Raw genomic sequence first — 20,930 nt, 5'->3', positions numbered from 1 at the left:
TTCAGGTGAACAATTGACTAGACTTAGCATATGTTATGACGTGTGCCACCGGAGGGGCAGGATACTCTGACCTTTTTGGTATCATCACTATTCATGGTGATACATAAACACATGCTCTGTCATCGTATAGCATGGTGACAATCACTGGATTGTCTAGTCCAGACGCGATTTGTTTAAAAACAATTTCGCAGAGCTGTAATCCTGCTTAAACAAATATACATGCATTTTCATAATATAGTCTAGAAATTTGTAATGGATGTGGAAGGCTTTTGTCGCTTCTATTTAGACATTAATTATACTGAAGACTATTAATTATCGCACATTAAATTGCGCGGGCACGCACGCACGCACGCACGCACGCACGCACGCACGCACTCACACACACACACACACACACACACACACACACAAGGACAACCAAACACAAGCACAGACAAAAGCAGACACCAACACAAACACACACCGCAGAGAGAACAGCATAAACCCACGCGCACGCGCAATGACAGAAAACAAGGTACTGGTATGTTTTTTAAAATATATTTTTTAAATAAGTCTTAACTTTTCACTTATTTAAGCAGCAGACAATGTACTGCGTAATATCTTTTTTTCTTCTGTCACTAATTAGCAAAGGTACTATGAGTATTGATCGGAATGTTGCCATTATTTATTCATAGGCACGAAGGTGTATGACAGACTGTCCAGCAATCCGATATGGCATTGTTAAAGATTACCGTTATCAATCCTTACAGATCTCAAAAACAATAATATATTTCGTCATAAAACATAAATAATAATAATAAGAAGAAGAGTACTTTTATAGCGCCTCGTCCACATCACCCAGGGACATGCTCTAAGCGCATATTATTACATGATTATGTTCAAGTCATAAAAGAATAGATAGTTTGAAGATGATAAAAGGGAAAATGTCATAATGAAACGACACGTGTTACCTTTGGCGTTTTGTCTAAAGACTATATAAGCAGCGTGAATTTACTTCAGAGGTTGCAGACTTTATGCACTATGATGTTCCACGTATTCATCGGTGTTTGCCTCTTAGAGGTTGTTGCTGCGTGTAAGTATTTTTCACATATTAATTTCATTTTTATAATCTGAAACTGTTTTTGTCCTTACCACTGGACAAAACCCATGACTTACATGATGTGAATGTTTATCTTAGGGTATCACTTACGTTAGATGACCATTGGACATAAACCATGCATTTAGCTCTGATATATAGATTTATCTTAAAGGTCACATGCAACGTAAAACACAACTTTGCAGATTCTGATACCTTTCGGTATGGACTTACCGAAACAAATCGTCAAAAATGCAAATTCAACTTATAAAGTTGAAAAATAACGCGATGAAAAAAACCGCGCGAAATCGGAGTTCAAACGTTTCACTAATTTTCCCCCGACTTTTCTGGGGAAAACGGGTTTCAACAGCTGGGCAGCGCTTATAGCACGTGCGCAGTGAAGTAGGTTCGCGCAGCTTGGAAGCGGTTGTCCGGTGAATACTCGGTGAAGGCTTTGGTGTGAGCTATTTTTTGATATCTCACAGGCGCGAGCTTTTTCTATGTTATGACAGTAAATTAACTGTTTATATAAGTTCATTTGTCTATTTCACCACACGTTCTTCTTACCGAGTCACTTTCTCAGTTCGATAGTTGAAAGCAATGCCATTATTTAGCGTTGACAGAATTTCCAACTGTGATATAGATATGTCGTTGTCACAGACAAAACTCAATGTCTTGTTTTATTGACACCTGTGTGTCTGCCTGCCTGTCTGCTAATGACAATATTCAATACACAGCTGCTATCACTGACCACATGCAATTTGAACTTAACACCAATCAGGCTATACACCATAAACAAAATGCATTGATTTATGGCCCGAGTTCGGTCTCTGTCACATTATGTAATTACACAGACAGGCAGGTGTGATACTTGAATACATGACATGTTATGATGTCTGTTGATTGCAAAATGTTATACACAAAAAAATGAGCATGTATTTACAAAACCCAACATCTCTATATATACACACACAATCAGCCGTGAGGGCATCTGCAAATGAACCAGCCGTTACACTTGAGTGCACACCCACCCGCTCTGACTGGGTTCGGTATCCCGGCTGCTTCGTTTCTTGGGAAGTAAACCGAAGTACACAATATTGCACTTTTGATTTGCGATTGTACGCTTATAATTTTGTTTATATGTTTTTTCATAACCAGCAATGTATATTATATGTCATGAATAAGTGATAATTGTGTTTTAATTATGTTTGATTTTTTTGGTTGCATGTGACCTTTAAGATATCACTTGGTCGATATGAAGTGATATCTAGATATATCCGTACCAAACAATTGTAGTACAGTTATTTGCAAACCATTGTGACGTTATCAGTACTATGACCACACAATGGAATGACATCACTTTAAAACACTCGTCATCAATAATTCATGCCTTTGTGGATGTACCACTGAGTCCTGCTTGACACGGCTGAAAGAACGTTGTTACCACGCATATGTTATTTCACGGGTGGTCATGTTAACAATCTCATGACGTCAATCCCATTAAGATCTAACTGAAATGTGTACTTTATGACAGTAAAGTACAGTGTGTGCATTTGGTGTTTTAGTTAAGCAAGTTAGAATGATGTTCAGAAACTAGCTTGTTTCTTTGTCTTTGGTATCAAAATTCTCTCCTTCAGTCAACAATGACTAAAAGTGTGTAAGCCACACATATTGTTTAGGAAACTCAGTTGAAAGACCCGTGAAGGTCCGGGTTAGTATTGAACCTTCAGCAACCCATGCTTGTCGTAAGAGGCGACTAACGGGATCGGGGGGTCAGGCTCCCTGACTTGGTTGACACATGTCATCGGTTCCCAATTGCGCAGATCGATGCTCATGCTGTTGATCACTGGATTGTCTGGTCCAGACTTGATTATTTACAGACCACCGCCATATAGCTGGAATATTGCTATTAACTCACTCACTCAGTTGAAAGAAGTAAGAAAAAGGTGATTGCCAATTTGGTGAATCCAACGAAGATTTGTACAGTGTAAAACATGTTAAATTTGGGATTACACTTTCGCAGTTAAGTACAGATTTTAGTACCAGTCCCATCCGGGATTCGAACCGATACTCTCAGTGTCATGCGCCTAATAGCCAGTAGAGAAAGTCAGCAATCTGGCATCCTGGCTTTCACAAACATAGTCGGACAACTGGTAGTCTGGACCTCGTACTTTGTGTACCCCTATGGCAAGTGTAAAGTCAACCTCCATATTCTAGAATCCATACTTTACCGGGAAAGTGTAATCCTAAATATGCCAAGGGGTAGCCTAGTGGTTAAAGCGTTCGATCGTCACGCCGAAGACTCGGGTTCGATTCCAAAATGGATACAATGTGTGAAGCCCATTTCTGGTCTTCCCGCCGTGATATTGCTGGAATATTGCTAAAAGCGGCGTAAAACTAAATTCACTCACTCACCTGAATATAACATAGGTGACATGAAACCAGTGTACCTCTCAGACCTTGAGCAAGAACATGAACCAACCCGTCATCTGAGGTCATCCCAAAACACATGTGCCAGACAGTGGTCAGCCGGATTAAGACACTTGGTGATAGGTCTTTTCAGCTTGGAACAAATTATCCCTATCTCTCCGATCAGTAGAGACGTTCAGTACATTCAAATCCAGATTAAGACCTCATTTGTTCAGCATTGCATTCGGAGCTCAGCAGCGCTTTTGAGCAGCCTTCTGAAGACTGGATATTAGCGCTATATAAATATATATAATAGAAAATAATAAATATATTTGACCATGTCTAACTGGGATTATGTATTCATTGTTTAATGTAGCTGTCCAGATAGAGGGTAATAATCGGGACAAACACGGTAATTCATACCCAGGATATGCGCCTGCTTTATGCCATGTCGCATATTCTTACTCAGAGAGATTACCGGGTGTGGAGAAAATGTATACTCCACATGGGAAGTTCGAGCTCGGTTACACTCATATTGAGCGATACCAGTAGTTGTTACCGGGTGTGGACAAGAGTTGACCCCATCAGTTTATTGCTCGTTATTCAACCCTAAAGCTTATTTTGGTCTTTGGTGTTTTGCAGCTACCGGGAGGGTGTGGCACCCCGGAACCAAAATTAAGGAGATTGTGACTCGGGAGAAGTCTGATCTCAGCTCAAGGGTCAGGTAAGTTGTTGGGTACAATTCGTCAGATTACGAAGAATGCCATTATAAAAATTGTTTTAGATAAGCTTGACAAAAACATGGAATATATATTTATGTATAAACTGTTCGGTTTTCTAAAGCAAGACCAAATTAGACATCATAATGAATACAATACATTGCTTTAAGGTATCACGTCGAAGATCAGGGCTCAATTTCCCAGTCTCCGCTGTGATTTGGTGGTTTTTTTGCAAAAGGACTACTTTTACTCACCTGATGTTTTGACCTTTTGGCCAACAACACAAACCTATCCAGCATTTGATATGTATATAGTTAATGCAATTTGGGAAAAAATGATAAGCGATACGGATTAAACTGCCCTCTATAGTACCGTTGAAATAATACCAATGTATCTGTGCATCGTTTGGCATTGACAAACCCATTGAAAAATGGAAAGGTGAAACATTCAACGTGGCTGGCCAACATTTGAAGCTAAGAAGCCAAGGACAAAGTCGTTTGCTATGGAGGTCTGTTCATGATTTAAGTCAGAGCTACAATAGCCATGTCAGTCATGCCCGTTTATCCTTGCCAATTCGCAACTGCCACTTCATTGAATTGAATATGCCCCCAGAAACCCAGGCTTGTCTCCCCATCGGTATTCAGGTCAGAGAAGGGCCCATCAACCTATATTGGTTGTGAGAGGCGTCAAACTGATCGGTAGTCAGTCTGTTGATGTAAGTTGATGACGTATCTCTGTACTCGACAGCGTCTCACGTTGCTCTACAGAGAACTGGGTTGTATGGTCGCAACTCCAGTTTTTGCAGGTCGCTGTGGTATAACTGGAATATTGCATTCGGCATTCAACAAACCAACCAACCAACAAACATGCAAGCAAGCAAACGTCATAAAGATAATGGAAAATATCATTCATACATCAATTTTGTGGCCATGGCTTTAAAAGAAGGAAATTTTAAAAGCTTAAAGTCAGTTTTTTAATTTAGATTTCTCTAAATTTGATTGACAAGAAACACTGGCAATGCGACTATCAACCTTCAAACGCCTCACAGGCAGCTTGAGTTGTAGATTCCCAAGGGATCATAGAATGGCAATCGAGCGCACACTGCTCTACACTGACAAGGGTATAACAATGTCACACCATCACACCACTTGCTGAAGGAAATGTGAATAACTTCCAAGGCCCATATTATTCTATTATTTGCCACACCTACGTGGATCCTCGTGCACAAAGCAGTCTTAGTGCTACATTGTTAGCCTATGTTAAAGTTTGACATTCTTTCACGGTAGCCATTTTAAGTTAAAAATAGATGAATTTAAATATTAGAGAAAACATGGGCGCAGGATTTAGAAATAAAATGTTATCGATCTCTGGCATGATTGAACTAATATTCAGCCCTGCGCCAAAATCTCAGAAAACGTAATTTGTTGATCATACATTAATTCATACTTGATTTTGTAACAACACTGTAAAAGTATGAAAACAAACGTAAATGAATGACACAAACGTGAATAAATACGAGAATAATACTTTTCGACAGGCACAACGTATGTGCCCATCATGTTCACCAGAAATACACAGTGTTTGTACGCTAGTTTAAATTGTGTTCACACCTGATTACGGTTCTAGCACATGCACCGACGACTTCACCATCCGCCCTTTGAGTGGAGTCTGCAACAACCTCGACAACCCAGGATGGGGAGCTCCTCTACAGGACATGCGGAGGATCATCGATGCCGTTTACGATGATGGTATGTTTCTAAAAGTCGATTAAGCATTGTTAAACACATACATGAAATCACACTAAATGTTATTTACGACTTAATGTATACATGACACTTAATTTTTGTGAAACACAATTTCAAGATAAACTTTAAATATTTCACAATGAACTTCAAATACTTCTAAATATTTAACAATGAACTTCAAATATTTGAAAACGTTTCAAAACAACAACATCAACATAGTTCATAAGCACCATGTTTAATAACATATACATGTACATGCCTGAGGAACTTGATGTACAACTGGACCCGTGAAGATCCGGTGTAGAATAGGTCTTCAGCAACCCATTCTTGTCATAAAAGGCGACTATGCTTGTCGTAAAAGGCACTAACGGTATCGGGTGGTCAGGCTCGCTGACTTGGTTGACACATAAAATCGGTTCCCAATTGTGCAGGTCGATGCTCATGCTGTTGATCACTGGATTGATCCAGACTCGATTATTTACAGACCGCCGCCATATAGCTGGAATATTGCTGAGTGCGGCGTAAAACTAAACTCACTCACTCACTCATGTACAACTGAAGGATCTGACTTCCAGATAAAGGTAAACCCCGGTTAGATGGACTACCCAGTGCCAGGGCGGTTAGTGTTGCGTGTTTTCCCAACGACAGTGACAGCACCCTGGAGGCCTCGCTGAACCAGCTGGTCATGCAGTGGGGGCAGTTCATGGCTCACGACTATGCTGGGACACCAGGGACGAAGGGTAAGAAAGTTCACATATTTATTCAACTATTACTTTATTATGTTTTACAGATTAAGATGAAAATGCATCAGAGGGGGTGTCGGAAAATCTGGGCACAGTCAGGCTGGTAAGACGCATCATCCTTGCTCCCTCTACACGCAGCCCAGACAGCAAATGGGACTTCGTGGCTAGTCGAACGTACCAAGAACTTCCTGGAGAATATGTAGACTCCCCAACACTGCAGCCTTCTGCATCACCCAGAGTGTCAGAAGGGCTGTGCTCCCGGTGGAGAACCCAGGCACTCCAGGCGCCAAGAGATCAGGAGGTACCAAACCAAGGGCACCGAGAACAATGGGGAGTCTGATGACAGTGTACTTGGGATGCAAGAGACATTTCATAGGCGAGGTTTGCATATTGGGCATGCTTTTCCTGAATCTTGCCAATCACGTTGCTGTCAAAGGGACAGAAAATTCATTGCTTTATCAAAAAGGACAAGTTCAGGTTTGTTGGCTGGAATTCTTCTGAAGCTGTGTATATTGGCCTATTCCAAAGAAGTTTAAAAGCATGATTTTCCATGACACCCTGGACATGTTCATGGTCGTACCATAGGTGGACTTCGGAGTCAAAGCCACAGACATGGCGAAGACGATAGTAGAAGCAGCGGACCATGCCATCATGTTTATTAAGATATGCTTTTTGTACCAAGGAAGGGCATCCAATGACAAGGTGTTGGACAGTCTCTGCAAATTCCAAATATGTCCATACGTTTACCTTTATCTAGTTCTGTCTGCAACTCTATTCTCTTTCCCGCTTTGTAACTACAAAAAGTTTACCTTTATCCAATTCTGTCTGCAACACTATTCCATTTACCTCCTCTATCTCCATACGTTTACCTTTATTTGATTTTGTCTGCAACACTATTATCTTCCCCTCTTTCTATCTCCATACGTTTACCTTTATCTAATTATATCTGCAACACAATTCCACATACCTCTTTTTACCTCTTCTATCTCCATACGTTTACCCTTATCTAATTGTGTCTGCAACACTATTCTCTTTACCTCTTTCTATCTCCATACGTTTACCTTTATCTAATTATATCTGCAACACAATTCCACATACCTCTTTTTACCTCTTCTATCTCCATACGTTTACCCTTATCTAATTGTGTCTGTAACACTATTCTCTTTGCCTCTTTCTATCTACAAAACATTTCTCTCTATGCCTAGTTATCTCCCTTGTTACTACCTTTATGTCTCCATGCATTCAACGATATCCCTGTATCTCTACCGAAAACAATAGTCTCTTTAACGCTGTCTCTTTCTACTGGCAACAATATCAGCCCAAACCCCTATGTCGGCAACGACGTTGTACTTCTGTGTACCTTCAGTAGTACTCTCCCCTTTTTCGTGTTCTTGTCTCCCTACATTGCCCCTTATGGAAACCAACACTTAAAGAAACTAATCGGCCACGTCATGATCGAGTAGCTACAACCATTTCATTGGCATGTCATTATCTGTTCACAGGCAGCGGATGCTGTACAGGAGTGAACAGCAGCGGAAAGCATCCCGACTATGACTCAGAGTGAGGCATTTCTACTTATGCAATATTGGCGAATATACAGATATTCGCCATACAAAAATATACCATTTTACTTGATAATGATATATTCATATACATTACCACCTCCGCCATGGAGGACGGTGGGGTAGCCAAGTGGTTAAGGCGTTCGCTCGTCACGCCGAAGACACAGGTTCCATTCCCCACATGGGTACAATGTGTGAAGCCCATTTCTGGTGTCCCCCGTCGTGATATTGCTGGAATATTGCTAAAAGCGACGTAAAACTAAATTCACTCACTCACTCCGCTATGGAGGACGGAACACCTGTTTTCGTGTGACATTATTCGTTCATAAGACAAAATATTTCCAGAAAATGATATACAATGGAGAAATAATTTATCTCCTAAATATTTCCAGAAAATGATATATAATGGAGCTATAATTTATCTCCTAAATATTTCCATAAAATGATATATAAAGGAGAAATAATTTATCTCCTAAATATTTCCAGAAAATGATATATAATGGAGCTATAATTTATCTCCTAAATATTTCCAGAAAATGATATATAATGGAGCTATAATTTATCGCCTAAATATTTCCAGAAAATGATATATAATGCAGCTATAATTTATCTCCTAAATATTTCCTCGCAGCATAGTTTCAGTGTCACCAAACTGTTTTGTTTTCTGTTTTCAGCGGAAATTGCTTCCCAATCCTTATCCCGTCCGGCGACAGGTACTTGAACGACTGCCTCCCGTTTAGCCGATCGCAATCCTCCCCACAAAGTAAGTATTACCTATAGTTTGGCATGAAATGCACGTGGACCCGGTTTTTTGTAAATATCTCTTCATCCAATGACCCAATCGATCTCAAACTGTGCAAGTGGATGTTTTGTCAGACAACCTAATCACATTGTAAATCACCGATTTTATGCATTTGTATTAAAGAATCTGTCTATGTAACTGTCAACAAAATCAACAGCAGAACGCAGAATGCTTGCAGAGGGAGGGAACCAATGACCTGTAACAGCGGCAGTGTTGGGTCATAAAGGTCAATGCACGTGCAGTTCATGATGGTTACATGTGCACTGCACAGTGGTCGACCGTTTGGATCATTCACATTGACTACTTCTAGCTGCCATCATGAAAGTTTATTCAGATGATGCTGAACGTTTAATTAGAAATGTGTTGAATTTTGTTTAAAAAGAGAGCAAACGTAGCAAACCGATTTATAAGGTGTCGGATTACATGAAACGTACAACTTTTGCTCTTGGCATGAAAAAGAACATCGTGCTAAAAATTGTGAAAAATAAAAAAAACATCCAATAAACAAAACCTTGTACAAAAAGGTAGGCATCCAAAGTTAGATTCTTTTGACATCAGGGTCATCAGAGATGTCATTCGACAGCTATTTTCTAGAAATGAACACCTCTTCATACCTGTCACGTGCATAGCTGACCTACATTGACGAACGTTGACCTTTATGACCGAACACTGCCGCTGTTACAGGTCATTGGCTCCCTCCCTCTGCAAGCATTCTGGGTTCTGCTGTTTATTTTGTTGACAGTTACATAGACAGATTCTTTAATACAAATGCATAAAATCGGTGATTTACAATGTGATTAGGTTGTCTGACAAAACATCCACTTGCACAGTTTGAGATCGATTGGGTCAATGGATGAAGAGATATTTACAAAAAACCGGGTCCACGTGCATTTCATGCCAAACTATAGCAACCACTACAGGTGTTGAAAACAGTGTTGTACTAGAATCCAGTCAACCACTTCAAATGTTGAAAATAGTGTTGTACTGGACCCCAATTACTTAACCTCTACAGGTGTTGTTAACAGCGCTGGACTAGAAGCAGTCAATTATCCTCTACAGGTTCAGTACTGTTGAGTTTTTAGCAATATATCAATAACCCCTTAACAAGCAAAAGTGTTGTCAATTGTGTTACAGGGGGAACTCGCTAGTGAGGTTATCATACTGTAAGCATGACTTTATATATTAGTGTCAGCGTATCTCGGGTGACCCCACTGTAACTCAGGTCCGGGTGAAGTGAAATTGGGTTTGAACTGCTACGGACTATTAAGATTCCTCACTCGGACCAAAAATGCAGAGTCTGAGCCGACCAGTCCTTGTTTTAACCCGGCATGCCACGTGGTCGACAGGGTTACAACAAGTACCATATTATGACGTCTTTTAGTATGACGCGACCGGGAATCGAACTACGGACCTTCCTCTCTCCCGGAAGACTCTCTATCCGTTACACTACGGGGACGGTCACTCAGGTCGTAGGTGCAGTTGCACAAAGCGATTTTAGCTTTATCGTAACACCCATGCCATAAAACATAGACTTACGACAGTCTTAGCGCCAAGGTGGTTTTCTATTGCGGCACCCTGGACCTTTTACCTTTGGTGAATCAAACGATTATGGCTCTTACAACCAATCATCATGATGGAAATATCTGAGATGTATATCTTCTCACCCACTCGCCATGTCCTGCAGACACGTCACCTCGGGAACAGTTCAACATCCTCACCTCCTACATCGACGCCAGCACCGTCTACGGAGGCTCCGATGAGGAGTTGAACGAACTGAGAACAAAATCAGGAGGTAAGTACAATCTGGTGAGTGAGTAAGTATAATGATTTTACGCCGCTTTTAGCAATATTCCAGAAATCTCGCGGCGGGGGACACCGGAAATGGGCTTCACATATTGTACCCATTTGGGGAATCGAACCCGTGTCTTCGGCGTGACGAGCGAACGCTTTAGCCACGAGGTTACCCCATCGTCCCAAGTACAATCTGGAACACCTATGATTATTGTGTATATGTGAGGCGTTATGACACCATTTATTCCATTTGTAACATAACACGGCACCAACATTAATAGAATAACATCGAAATATCCGTCTGTATCCGAATACGGTACCGATTTGAATCACATGTATCGTCGACATTTGGCTAAAAGTTGCTCGAAGCTGGTTGCCCGACCCGGCACAGAATACGGTTTACCATTTAAATAGCGAGGTTTCAAATGGCTTTAAATCAAAGAAACAAACGGAACCGCCTCATCAGTATGGTATTTAGATCCATGCGACGGTTCAGCGTGACAGTATAGTATAATGAGGACCGTATGACGAGAGGGATGAATTTATTCTTCTTGTGATGCAACCGGACATGCTCCATCCACGAAGCATTTACCATTCTTGCTAAAAGACTGTTTTTGGCATGTGTCTGTTTGCCAAATTTGATGCAACCGTTACGTCTGATACAATGTACTCAATTGACTTGGGTCTCACGCTGAGGTGTTTATAGGTGAACAATTGACTTGCCTTTGCATGTGTGTGTGACGGATGCCACCGGTAAGGCGAGATATTCTCACCCTGAATGTCTGGTTTTGTCACCATGAATGCCTGGCCTGAGATTCGTAAACACAAGCTTATATTTTAGTTGGAACCGTATAACGGACTCTGCTATGAATATGACGATATTTCCTCTGGTTATGAGAACGATTGTGTCTCTTTAAATCTCAAAATGTTTGGTCATCATGTAGGTTTGCTGAAAACCACTTCTGGGGGAAACCTGCTCCCAACTTCAGAGAAGACGTTTTGCCTACTGAGAAACGGGGATCCTAAGTGCCCGAATGCTGGTAGGTCTTTTTGTCATTTCATTCTCATATGATCCGTATGTACGGCAGTGTAGATGTTTGCTAATTATTTTGTCTTTCGTACCTGTGGAGTACAACATGCGCTTCTAAAGCAGTTACATGGACTCGTATGAGTGAGTGAAGAATGTTTTACGTCGTCTTTAGCAATATTCCAACAGTATCACGACGGGGAACACCAGAAATGGGCTTCATGCATTGTACCCATCTTGAGAATTGCACCAGGTCTTCGGCGTGACGAGCGAACGCTTTAATCACTTGGCCAGATTCTCATACGAATACACAATTGCATTCGAAACAACCGCCCCGATTAGTTTTCTGGACCGGTGACAAGTTTGCACAGATGGTCGTATTCCGGTAAAAATCTGTCACACCCAATAGCATATTTTCAGATACTCAGTCCATTGTTATAGGCCCTCCTTGAAGACAAAGGTTGGGACCGATGCTTGTCGTAAGAGTCACTTATAGATTGGATAGCCTCTCTTACATGGTTGATGCATGTTATCGTATAGCAATTGCTCAGATCGTGTCACATGATAATGACTAGGTGCGGCGCTAAAAAAACAAATAAACAAAAAACAAAAAACCCAAAGAAACCAACTCGTTTCAGGCGACTGGCGGGTCAATGTCTTCCCTGGTTTAACAGCCACGCATACACTATGGGTTCAGCAGCATAATAGGCTTGCAACTGGTCTTGGTAAAGAGCACCCGGATTGGGACGATGAAATTCTCTTCGAGGAAGCCCGCAGGATTGTCATTGCAGCCATACAGCGCATCACCTACGAAGATTGGCTGCCTCTGATCCTAGGTGACGATTTCTACCATGCTTTTGACCTAGGCACTACTTATGACTATGACGCTTCTGTTAATCCTGGTCTCTACAACAGTTTTGCTACTGCTGCTAACAGATTCGGCCATTCTCAGCTCCGCGCAACGTACAATGTCAAGGGCTTCACCAATCTCAAGATACAGGATATGTTTATGGATGTATTCTATGCAAACAATGGAATCAAAGAAGTCTTCGAAGGGCTCTTGAAGGACAATAGTCAGAAGGCCGACGACAAGATTACTAATGGTGGGTGAGAAAGCAGTTAGATAAAAATTGTAAGATGATGATATTTGATATTTCTCTGTGATTTGAATGCTTTTGTGGGGATTTAGATGTTTTTATTGCACTAATGTCCCAAAACACTGCGCTTCCACCCTCGATCTGGTATTTCTCGCTATATGTTAAAGTGCTTTCTCTGGGATTTCGAGGTGTTTCTTGCACTAATGTATTGAAATCTCTCGCCTCTCCCACTGCTTATCATAATTTTAGTTGACCGTGATTACCGTGTTAAAAGACAAACGCACCTTATGGTTAAATCATAAAATGTCCATTTTGATTAACCTCCCAAAATGTGTGGAATATATTCTACGACCGCTTCCTACAACCTGTCAGAGATGTTGTGGAATACCCCCTGATTTCCTTTTACCACCTCATTTGACCGCCCAAACCGACTGGCTTTCTTGCTCATGGACATATTGTTTTGGTAGGTTTGACCGATCATCTCTTTGAGCACGTCCAGACAGCAAATGGGGCCAAAGACTTAGTGTCCTTCAACATTCAACGAGGCCGCGACCATGGCCTCCCATCCTACCAGGCCTTCAGGGACAAGGCGATGCAGTTCGCCTCCGACAATTCCATCTCAATCACAACACCAGCCGTCCCTCCATGCGCTTCTACAGTGTACTCGTAAGTCTTTTTCTTTTATCTTTTAAAAGCGGTTCTGTTTTTATATTTGGGATTACACTTTCTCAATAAAGTACAGATTCTAGTACTTTTGCTGGGTTGAGAAGAGTAATCCCAAATATAACATGTTACATTTTACATATTTCTAAATGGCATTATGTATTTATGGTTCTGTTTATGTTTTAAATCTTATTGATTCATATGTTTGAAAAATAATGTAAACACACCTTAAAATATTATTATTTATGATAATACCCAAGATTGTCGCATTATCGCCCAAGTCTCCAAGGGGCTCCAAGGGGCTCCAAGGGGTAATGTCTGCACATTCAGTTGGAACTTTGGTATATGAACACATCAAAGTTCTAATTCACTGTCTTTGTAAACAAAGTAATTGTTCACAATATCACACTTCACTGTTGAAGCAGACTGAAACAGTTCAACACTGTTGTGTCAACAACCTTCAGGTTATCTCGAAGTTTAAGCTTGGTCCCATCATATTCCTCCTGTATTCACCATTTTTCTGTTGTGTCGAGCTACGGATAACTCGAAGTTATAACGTGGATACAACAGTGTCTGGCTGTATTTGATATTGTATTTGTTCTGCGATATATCTTTATCAATCTGAACCCTGTCTATACTTCTTTTAGCAGCATTAACACTGCCTGCTTTGCACAGGTTTCTTTTTATTCAAACAACCTACTTAAGGGTTGAAGTTTTTAAACAAGGGGCGTTGTCGTTGCGTTTATTGCGTTTCCTGATTATAGGTTCGAATCCGAAGTTCGCGTCGATGATGGTGCTATCTATTTCAGCAGGCGCTCGATTGATTTCAACTGAACTGATTTATGATTGAACTGTGTTATATCGCTCTGACACCAGTTTAATTAAACACGCTTCACATTCACTTTCATGGGTCAGTGGCATAGCGTAAGGCCCGTTACGCCAAGGCCTCAGTTCGACTCCCAACATGACAATAGTATGTGACACCCGTATCCCTGCTGTGATATTGTTTATCGTAATCCAAACTCTCCAATTCACTCCTATTTTCAGGGGCGGTGTGGTAGCTAAGTGGTTAAAGTATTGGTTCATCACGCCGAACACCTGGGTTCGATTCCCATCATGGATATAATGTGTGAAACGTATATGTTGCTGGAATATCAGAAACAAGCAGTGGAACCCTACTTAATAACTCACTCTTACTTTCAGAAACACAACCAGCATAGACCTATACGCAGGAGCTATGAGCGAGACCCCTGTACCTGGTGGTCTGGTTGGGCCAACGTTTGCCTATATAATGGGACTGCAGTTTTGTGAAATCCGATCCGGGGATCGATTCTGGTACGAAACGACCAACACAACTATTGGCTTCACATCAGGTAGGTCCATTAGGTTTCTCTGACAAACGCTAAAATCGTCCCCTACATAAGATTTGAATATTCATACTGCTTCACAATCACCCACATAAATGATTTCAGCATCTTAAGAAATATTTTCAATCTTCAGTAACTTAGGTGGCAATATAGTCATATGTATTCTGTGAATGTGAGAAGGATTGTTTGCAAAACCTATTTACATAGTTATAATCTTTCAAGTATATGATTTATATGTATTTGGGTCCGAGTATTTCACCTTTGAGGAAATGTGTGCCCTTTGTTACACTATTCGCGAGTGACAGATCTGGGATGTTTTTACGACTAATCGACGTTCACCCAGATCCAATATATTGGTGTGGGTTGGTCGTTTCTTGGCAATCCTCACTAAAATTCATAAACTTTCACCGAAGCCTTCTCCCCATGTATCCCATTCAGTGCATATAATTTGTCTAACTGTTCGTTGTATTTCATTGAATCATCTCAGTATATAAGCCATTCAATGCAGATATTGTTGTACTGTTTTACAGATCAACGGGACGAAATCTCGAAATTAACGCTGTCTCAAGTGATCTGTAACAACGTCGGTATTGACACTATCCAGACCGACGCCTTCTTCGTCACAGACGCTGCGTAAGCGTTTATTACTATTCTCAGTATACCTAACCGCCTCCGTGTTGTAGTGGTTAGAGCGTCTGCCCAGAGAGCGGAAGGGCGCGGGTTCGATCCCCGACCGCGTCATACCAAAAGACGTTAAAATATGGTACTTGTTGGTCCCTGCCTGGCGCTCGGCATTAATGGGTACAACAAGGACTGGTCGGCTCGGAGTCAGTATAATGTGTCTGAGTGGGGTATTCATGCTTCACTGCGGCATGGTATCTCAGTGGGCTAGCACTATATAACCAGCTTAAGTCTGGGCTAGTACAAGCAGCCGCACATACACATACACACGCATGCACGTCGTCATATGAGCGAAATATTCTCAAGCACGACGTTAAACCCAATTTCACCTCACCTCACCTCTCAGTATACCTGGTTTGTGCCGGTGGTTAAATTCACCGTCGTGTTGTCCCGGATCGAAAGTATGTTGCATATGTTGCAACGTTTAAGGGCTACTTTTTTACCCCTTGTTAAGTGTGAATAACAGGTCTGGTGATGATAACATATAAAAAAAAATGACTGATCTTGTACTAATCTATTTATAACTGGCTTTAAACATGCCTAGAAATATGTCATTGTAAGATCCGACGGACACTCACGTACATAGTTATGTCGATGTGGATGATGCCAGTGTTTGATGCTGATGACGAAGACCAAAATTTGGTTCATTTCAGGACTAACATCGAGGCCAGTTGCAGCAGCCTTGGCTACTTTGACTTCACCAAGTTTTAAGTGTCCAGAATCTCCAGTAATGTATAATCCGGAGAAATAAAACTATTTCAGCAGCAAATATTCTTTGTGTTGTGAGGTTTTCACCTGCTGGTGCACAGGAAATGAAACAATTTGTCAATGGTTATTGCTAGTTATTGAGTGGTTTAGCGCCGCTTTTAGCAATATTCCAACACTGACATAGCGGGGGACACCAGAAATGAGCTTCACACATTGAACCCATGTGGGGAATCGAACCCGGGTGTTCGGCGTGACCAGCGGACGCTTTAACCACCAGGCTACCCCACGACCCCGTAATTTGCGTGAAAACACCCAAGTCATGGCCACCAGAAGGGTAGCACTCGTTGCGTTTCTGAGATTGTACAAATCTAAGACAATCCTTGGAGATCCTCATGGTATCTATTCCGCTTGTCTCCATACTATTTGTGAATGTAGAGAAAATCCCCGAAAGTATTAAGGATTCTGGTAAATCTTTGAAACAGAGATTTGGGGGTACATTTGCTGGACCCAGCAATACATGTCTCTTTGTACGGACATGTAAATCAATTGATCAGTGTAAGGTGTTTATATAGTTACAATGTGCCAACTAAGGCATTGATTAGTAGCCAAAAGGACCAGTTCAAAAGTACAAAGAAGGGCAAAATCTTCATTCATTTAGTATTGAGAAGTCGAAACAACCAAATCAGCGAGTCTGACCACCCGACCCCGTTAGTCGCCTCTCGTGACAAACATGGGTTCCCCTTGTTTTAAAACGGTGATCTGAACAGAAAGGTGTCAGAACTTAATACTTCTAGAAAGTCAGTAATGCCTGATTATCTGATGGAAGATTGGATAAGTATAAGCACGACGCATGATGAGATAGTGCCGGATTTCTCTGTCTGCCTATGAAATCTCCCCAGGTGTTGACATTGTTCATGAATATGGGGCTGGTAGCCAATGGTTGGTTATCAGAATGAGGCCCAGCAACTTGCTCGAGAAAGTCCGTGATGTAGCGCTGGACTATTAAGATTTCCCTGAAACAAATATCAACTTACAATCATGGGCGACACATCCCCACTCAATTACTGAGCCTCCGCCTTAAGCACGTCAGGCCAAGGGCCTTGAAACGGTTAGGCACGGTCTTGGTTGACTAACGTCTGTTGGGCACCTATAGTTTGGCATGAATTCATGTGGACCCGGTTTTTTGTAAATATCTCCTCAGCCAATGACCCAATCGGTCTCAAACTGTGCAAGTGGATGTTTTGTCAGACAACCTAATCACATTGTAAATCACCGATTTTATGCATTTGTATTAAAGAATCTGTCTATGTAACTGTCAACAAAATAAACAGCAGACCGCAGACTGCTTGCAGAGGGAGGGAGCCAATGACCTGTAACAGCGGAAGTGTTGGGTCATAAAGGTCAACGTTCGTCAATGTAGGTCAGCTATGCACGTGACAGGTATGAAGAGGTGTCACAGGTCGTGAATAGGGTAAGGTGGGTGCCAACTGTTAACCATCATACGGAGTTTGTTTCTCTGAGTTGTTCAACATTAACCACAAAACCCATTAGTGAGAATTATTTTGAACGATTCTTGGCAGTGCCTGTTTTGGTTTTTTTATTGTGTTTCCGGATACGTCTACTGTAGGCAGAGTGGCAGTAACCCAGATGACGCTCGATGGCCTTGACTGGCATGCTAGCTGCCTGCATACCCACTATCGGCCATCTCAGTCCCAATTATACTCTTCTCCTTGCCATGGTAACGTGTATGGATGAAACGGATGGCATATTCACAAGTTTTATACCTTTGAACAGTCATGCCGAGACAGTGCTGCTCATGGTATGAGCCGGTAGCATGCTTCATGTGCATTTAGGCTGCGTTTTGGGAAAACCCTTTTAAACTGAATCCTTGTGTTTCATTACCTGACTGAACAATGACATCATTACCAGATCAACATCATCGATAGCCGCATATTACTATGATGAATATATTAGACGGTATTTAATTTATTTCCATGTGTATATAGCTATGAAACTTTTATGTACGGACCACCGAAATCAGCGATAACACCAGGTGTTCACGATAACGTTGATCATGTCCTGGGCGACCAGCAGCACCAGCTTGTGTATTTAGTTAACAGTTTAGAACTCTGATTACACAACTTATACTGACGATATTGCTCAACAATTGTGTATGTGAACGCACGAATCTCCTCCCTGATGAACTTTATAAACCCAGGTGCATACAGTGCGATGTCAGAGATACTCTCTCTCGAACACTTACACACACATCAGTAATTCGATATGGCATTGTTAGAGATCACCGTTATCAGTCCTTTCAGCTTTCCAAAACAATATGTATATTTCGTTATGAAACATGATTTTGTTCACCCCAGAAAAATAGATTATTTTGAATATGATATAAGCTAAAAAATAGTTTTAATGAACTGATACGTTATCTTTGGCTTTTTGTCTAAAGACTATATAAGCAGCGTGAATTTACCTCTCCCAGTGGTTGCAGACTTTATGCACTATGATGTTCCACGTATTCATCGGTGTTTTCCTCTTAGAGGTTGTTGCTGCGTGTAAGTATTTTTGTCGTATTAATTAAATTTTCATCAATCGAAATGATTTTTTTCTGACCATTGGACAAAAAAGCATTTGCCCTGATGTGAAGATTTATCTTGTGCGAATAAAGTGATACCTAGATACTAGGAGTAGCACAGATATTTGCAAACCATTGTGACGTAATAAGTACTATGACCACACAATGGAATGACATCACTTTAAACACTCGTTATCAATAATCCATGCCTTTGTGGATGCACAATCCTGCTTTACACGACTGAAAGAACGTTGATACCACGCATGTTATTTCACGGGGAGGTCATGTTAACAATCTCATGACGTCAATCCCATTAAGACCAAACTCAAAAAGTGTGGCAGTGTGCGCCTTTGGTTTGTTAACTAAGCATCTTAGAATGATGTTTAGAAACTAACTTGTTTCTTTGTCTTTGGTATCAGATTATATCCGTACGTCAGCCGAAGTGTGTAAACCAAAACTTCAGCTACATCACGGCGAAAAAACCTGCATGTTTTCCTTGTGTAAAGTCAGTTGAAAGACGTAAGAAAACGGCGATTTCCGATTTGATGAGTACAACGCAGATTTGTATAATGTAACAAATGTGGAATTTGGGATTACGTTTTCTCACTTAAGTACAGATGTAAGTTCTTTAAGGGGTTGAGTCCCAGTCGGAATTCGAACCAGCACACTTAGAGCCAGGCACCTAATCGTCAGCACACAACGTCAGCGATCTAACCGAATCAGGCTTCCCGGTGTAGACAGAAATGGAACTCGGAAAACTGGTGGTCGTGTACCCTTCTAATGAGTGTAAACACAACCCCAGATATTCCTGGTTGTGGACAAGAATATTCACCGATCAGTTGTAATCCCAAATATAACATATGCTACATCTGACCACTTTCTAAACTGCATTGTGTTTTCATAGATCAGTTTATTGTTTGTTATTCCATCCTAAAGCTTTTATATTTTTTTGTCTTTCCCAGCTACTGCTAGGGTGTGGCACCCGGGACCCCAAATTAGGGATATTTTGACTCGGGAGAAGGCTGACCTCAGCTCAAGGGTCAGGTAGATTGTTTTATACGTTACGTCAGATTATGAACAGCGCTATTATAAACTCGTGTAAATTGTTTAGATAGGTTTTCAAAACTAACATGGAATATATATAACACTATTTTCAACGGAAGTCGCTGATGTGATGTTCGTGTGACTTCCCAAATAACACCTAAGCCCGATTGTAATGAATATAAAACATAAAATATACAATGTTCGTTTAAATCAACAGAAAATTAGATATCACATTAAACAAAAGAAATGTATCATGTCAAGAACCAGGTCTCGATTTCCCAATCTCCGCTTTGATAAGGTTGTTTTATTGCAAATATAATCACATAATACACTCACTTTATGTATTGACCTTAAAACTACAACACGAACCTACCCATCATCTGGTGCACATGTACTTAAATCACTTTGTGAAGCCACGCGCATCGATACTGTTTAAACTACCATCTATAGTACTGTTGAAATAATACCAATGTATACGTGCATCGTCTGACATTGAAATGCCCCTTGAAAGGTGGAAAGGTTTAGCCAAGGACAAAGCCGTTTGAAACGGACACCTGTTCAGAGTAATTCAGAGCTACAAGGAGGGCGTTGCTTAAAATGAAACATTATTATTTTGCAAAATATTGCTAATTTCCTAATTGTTCTTAGTTTGTTAGAGTGAAAAAGCTGGTTCATTTTGTGCATATTCGGGTTTCTACAGAAATACTTGTTTATATATTGTTTCCTTCTTGGGCCAAGATAGGGCAAATAAACAAAAAAGTGAAATTCGGAGAGTACATAATCTTTCATTTGGAGGAGTTTTGATCCATCGTCCTGTTTCAATTGGTGGATAATGGTTTGACGTTCTGAAATGAAGTAACGCCAATCGATCATTATAATGAAATAAATCCAGAAAGGTTTCATATTTCAATTC

General features: G+C 40.9%; 1 protein-coding gene across 1 annotated transcript; it reads left to right on the top strand.

The window, feature by feature from the left end:
* The first annotated feature begins 966 nt into the window (after window positions 1-966).
* Window positions 967-16,450, top strand: LOC124263013 (thyroid peroxidase-like). Its single transcript, XM_046697661.1, has 13 exons — window positions 967-1,072; window positions 4,127-4,208; window positions 5,830-5,951; window positions 6,524-6,688; window positions 8,194-8,251; window positions 8,928-9,016; window positions 10,740-10,847; window positions 11,791-11,886; window positions 12,512-12,976; window positions 13,438-13,636; window positions 14,837-15,006; window positions 15,531-15,633; window positions 16,335-16,450. Exons 1-13 carry the CDS (start codon window positions 1,021-1,023, stop codon window positions 16,390-16,392), a joined length of 1,767 nt encoding a protein of 588 aa, XP_046553617.1. The 5' UTR covers window positions 967-1,020; the 3' UTR covers window positions 16,393-16,450.
* The last annotated feature ends 4,480 nt before the right edge of the window (window positions 16,451-20,930 follow it).

The sequence above is a fragment of the Haliotis rubra genome, unplaced genomic scaffold (assembly GCF_003918875.1).
Source record: "Haliotis rubra isolate DU_JTF1 unplaced genomic scaffold, ASM391887v1 Scf10, whole genome shotgun sequence".
Lineage (NCBI taxonomy): Eukaryota > Metazoa > Mollusca > Gastropoda > Lepetellida > Haliotidae > Haliotis > Haliotis rubra.
This window is presented reverse-complemented; position numbering and strand designations above follow the sequence as displayed.

Excerpts from the sequence above, each read along its gene's own strand:
- LOC124263013 (XM_046697661.1), top strand. The coding sequence starts at position 1,021 with ATGATGTTCCACGTATTCATCGGTGTTTGCCTCTTAGAGGTTGTTGCT. Across the intron at positions 1,073-4,126 it reads CTTAGAGGTTGTTGCTGCGT|CTACCGGGAGGGTGTGGCAC; the intron begins GTAAGTATTTTT and ends GGTGTTTTGCAG. Across the intron at positions 6,689-8,193 it reads TGGGACACCAGGGACGAAGG|GCAGCGGATGCTGTACAGGA; the intron begins GTAAGAAAGTTC and ends ATCTGTTCACAG.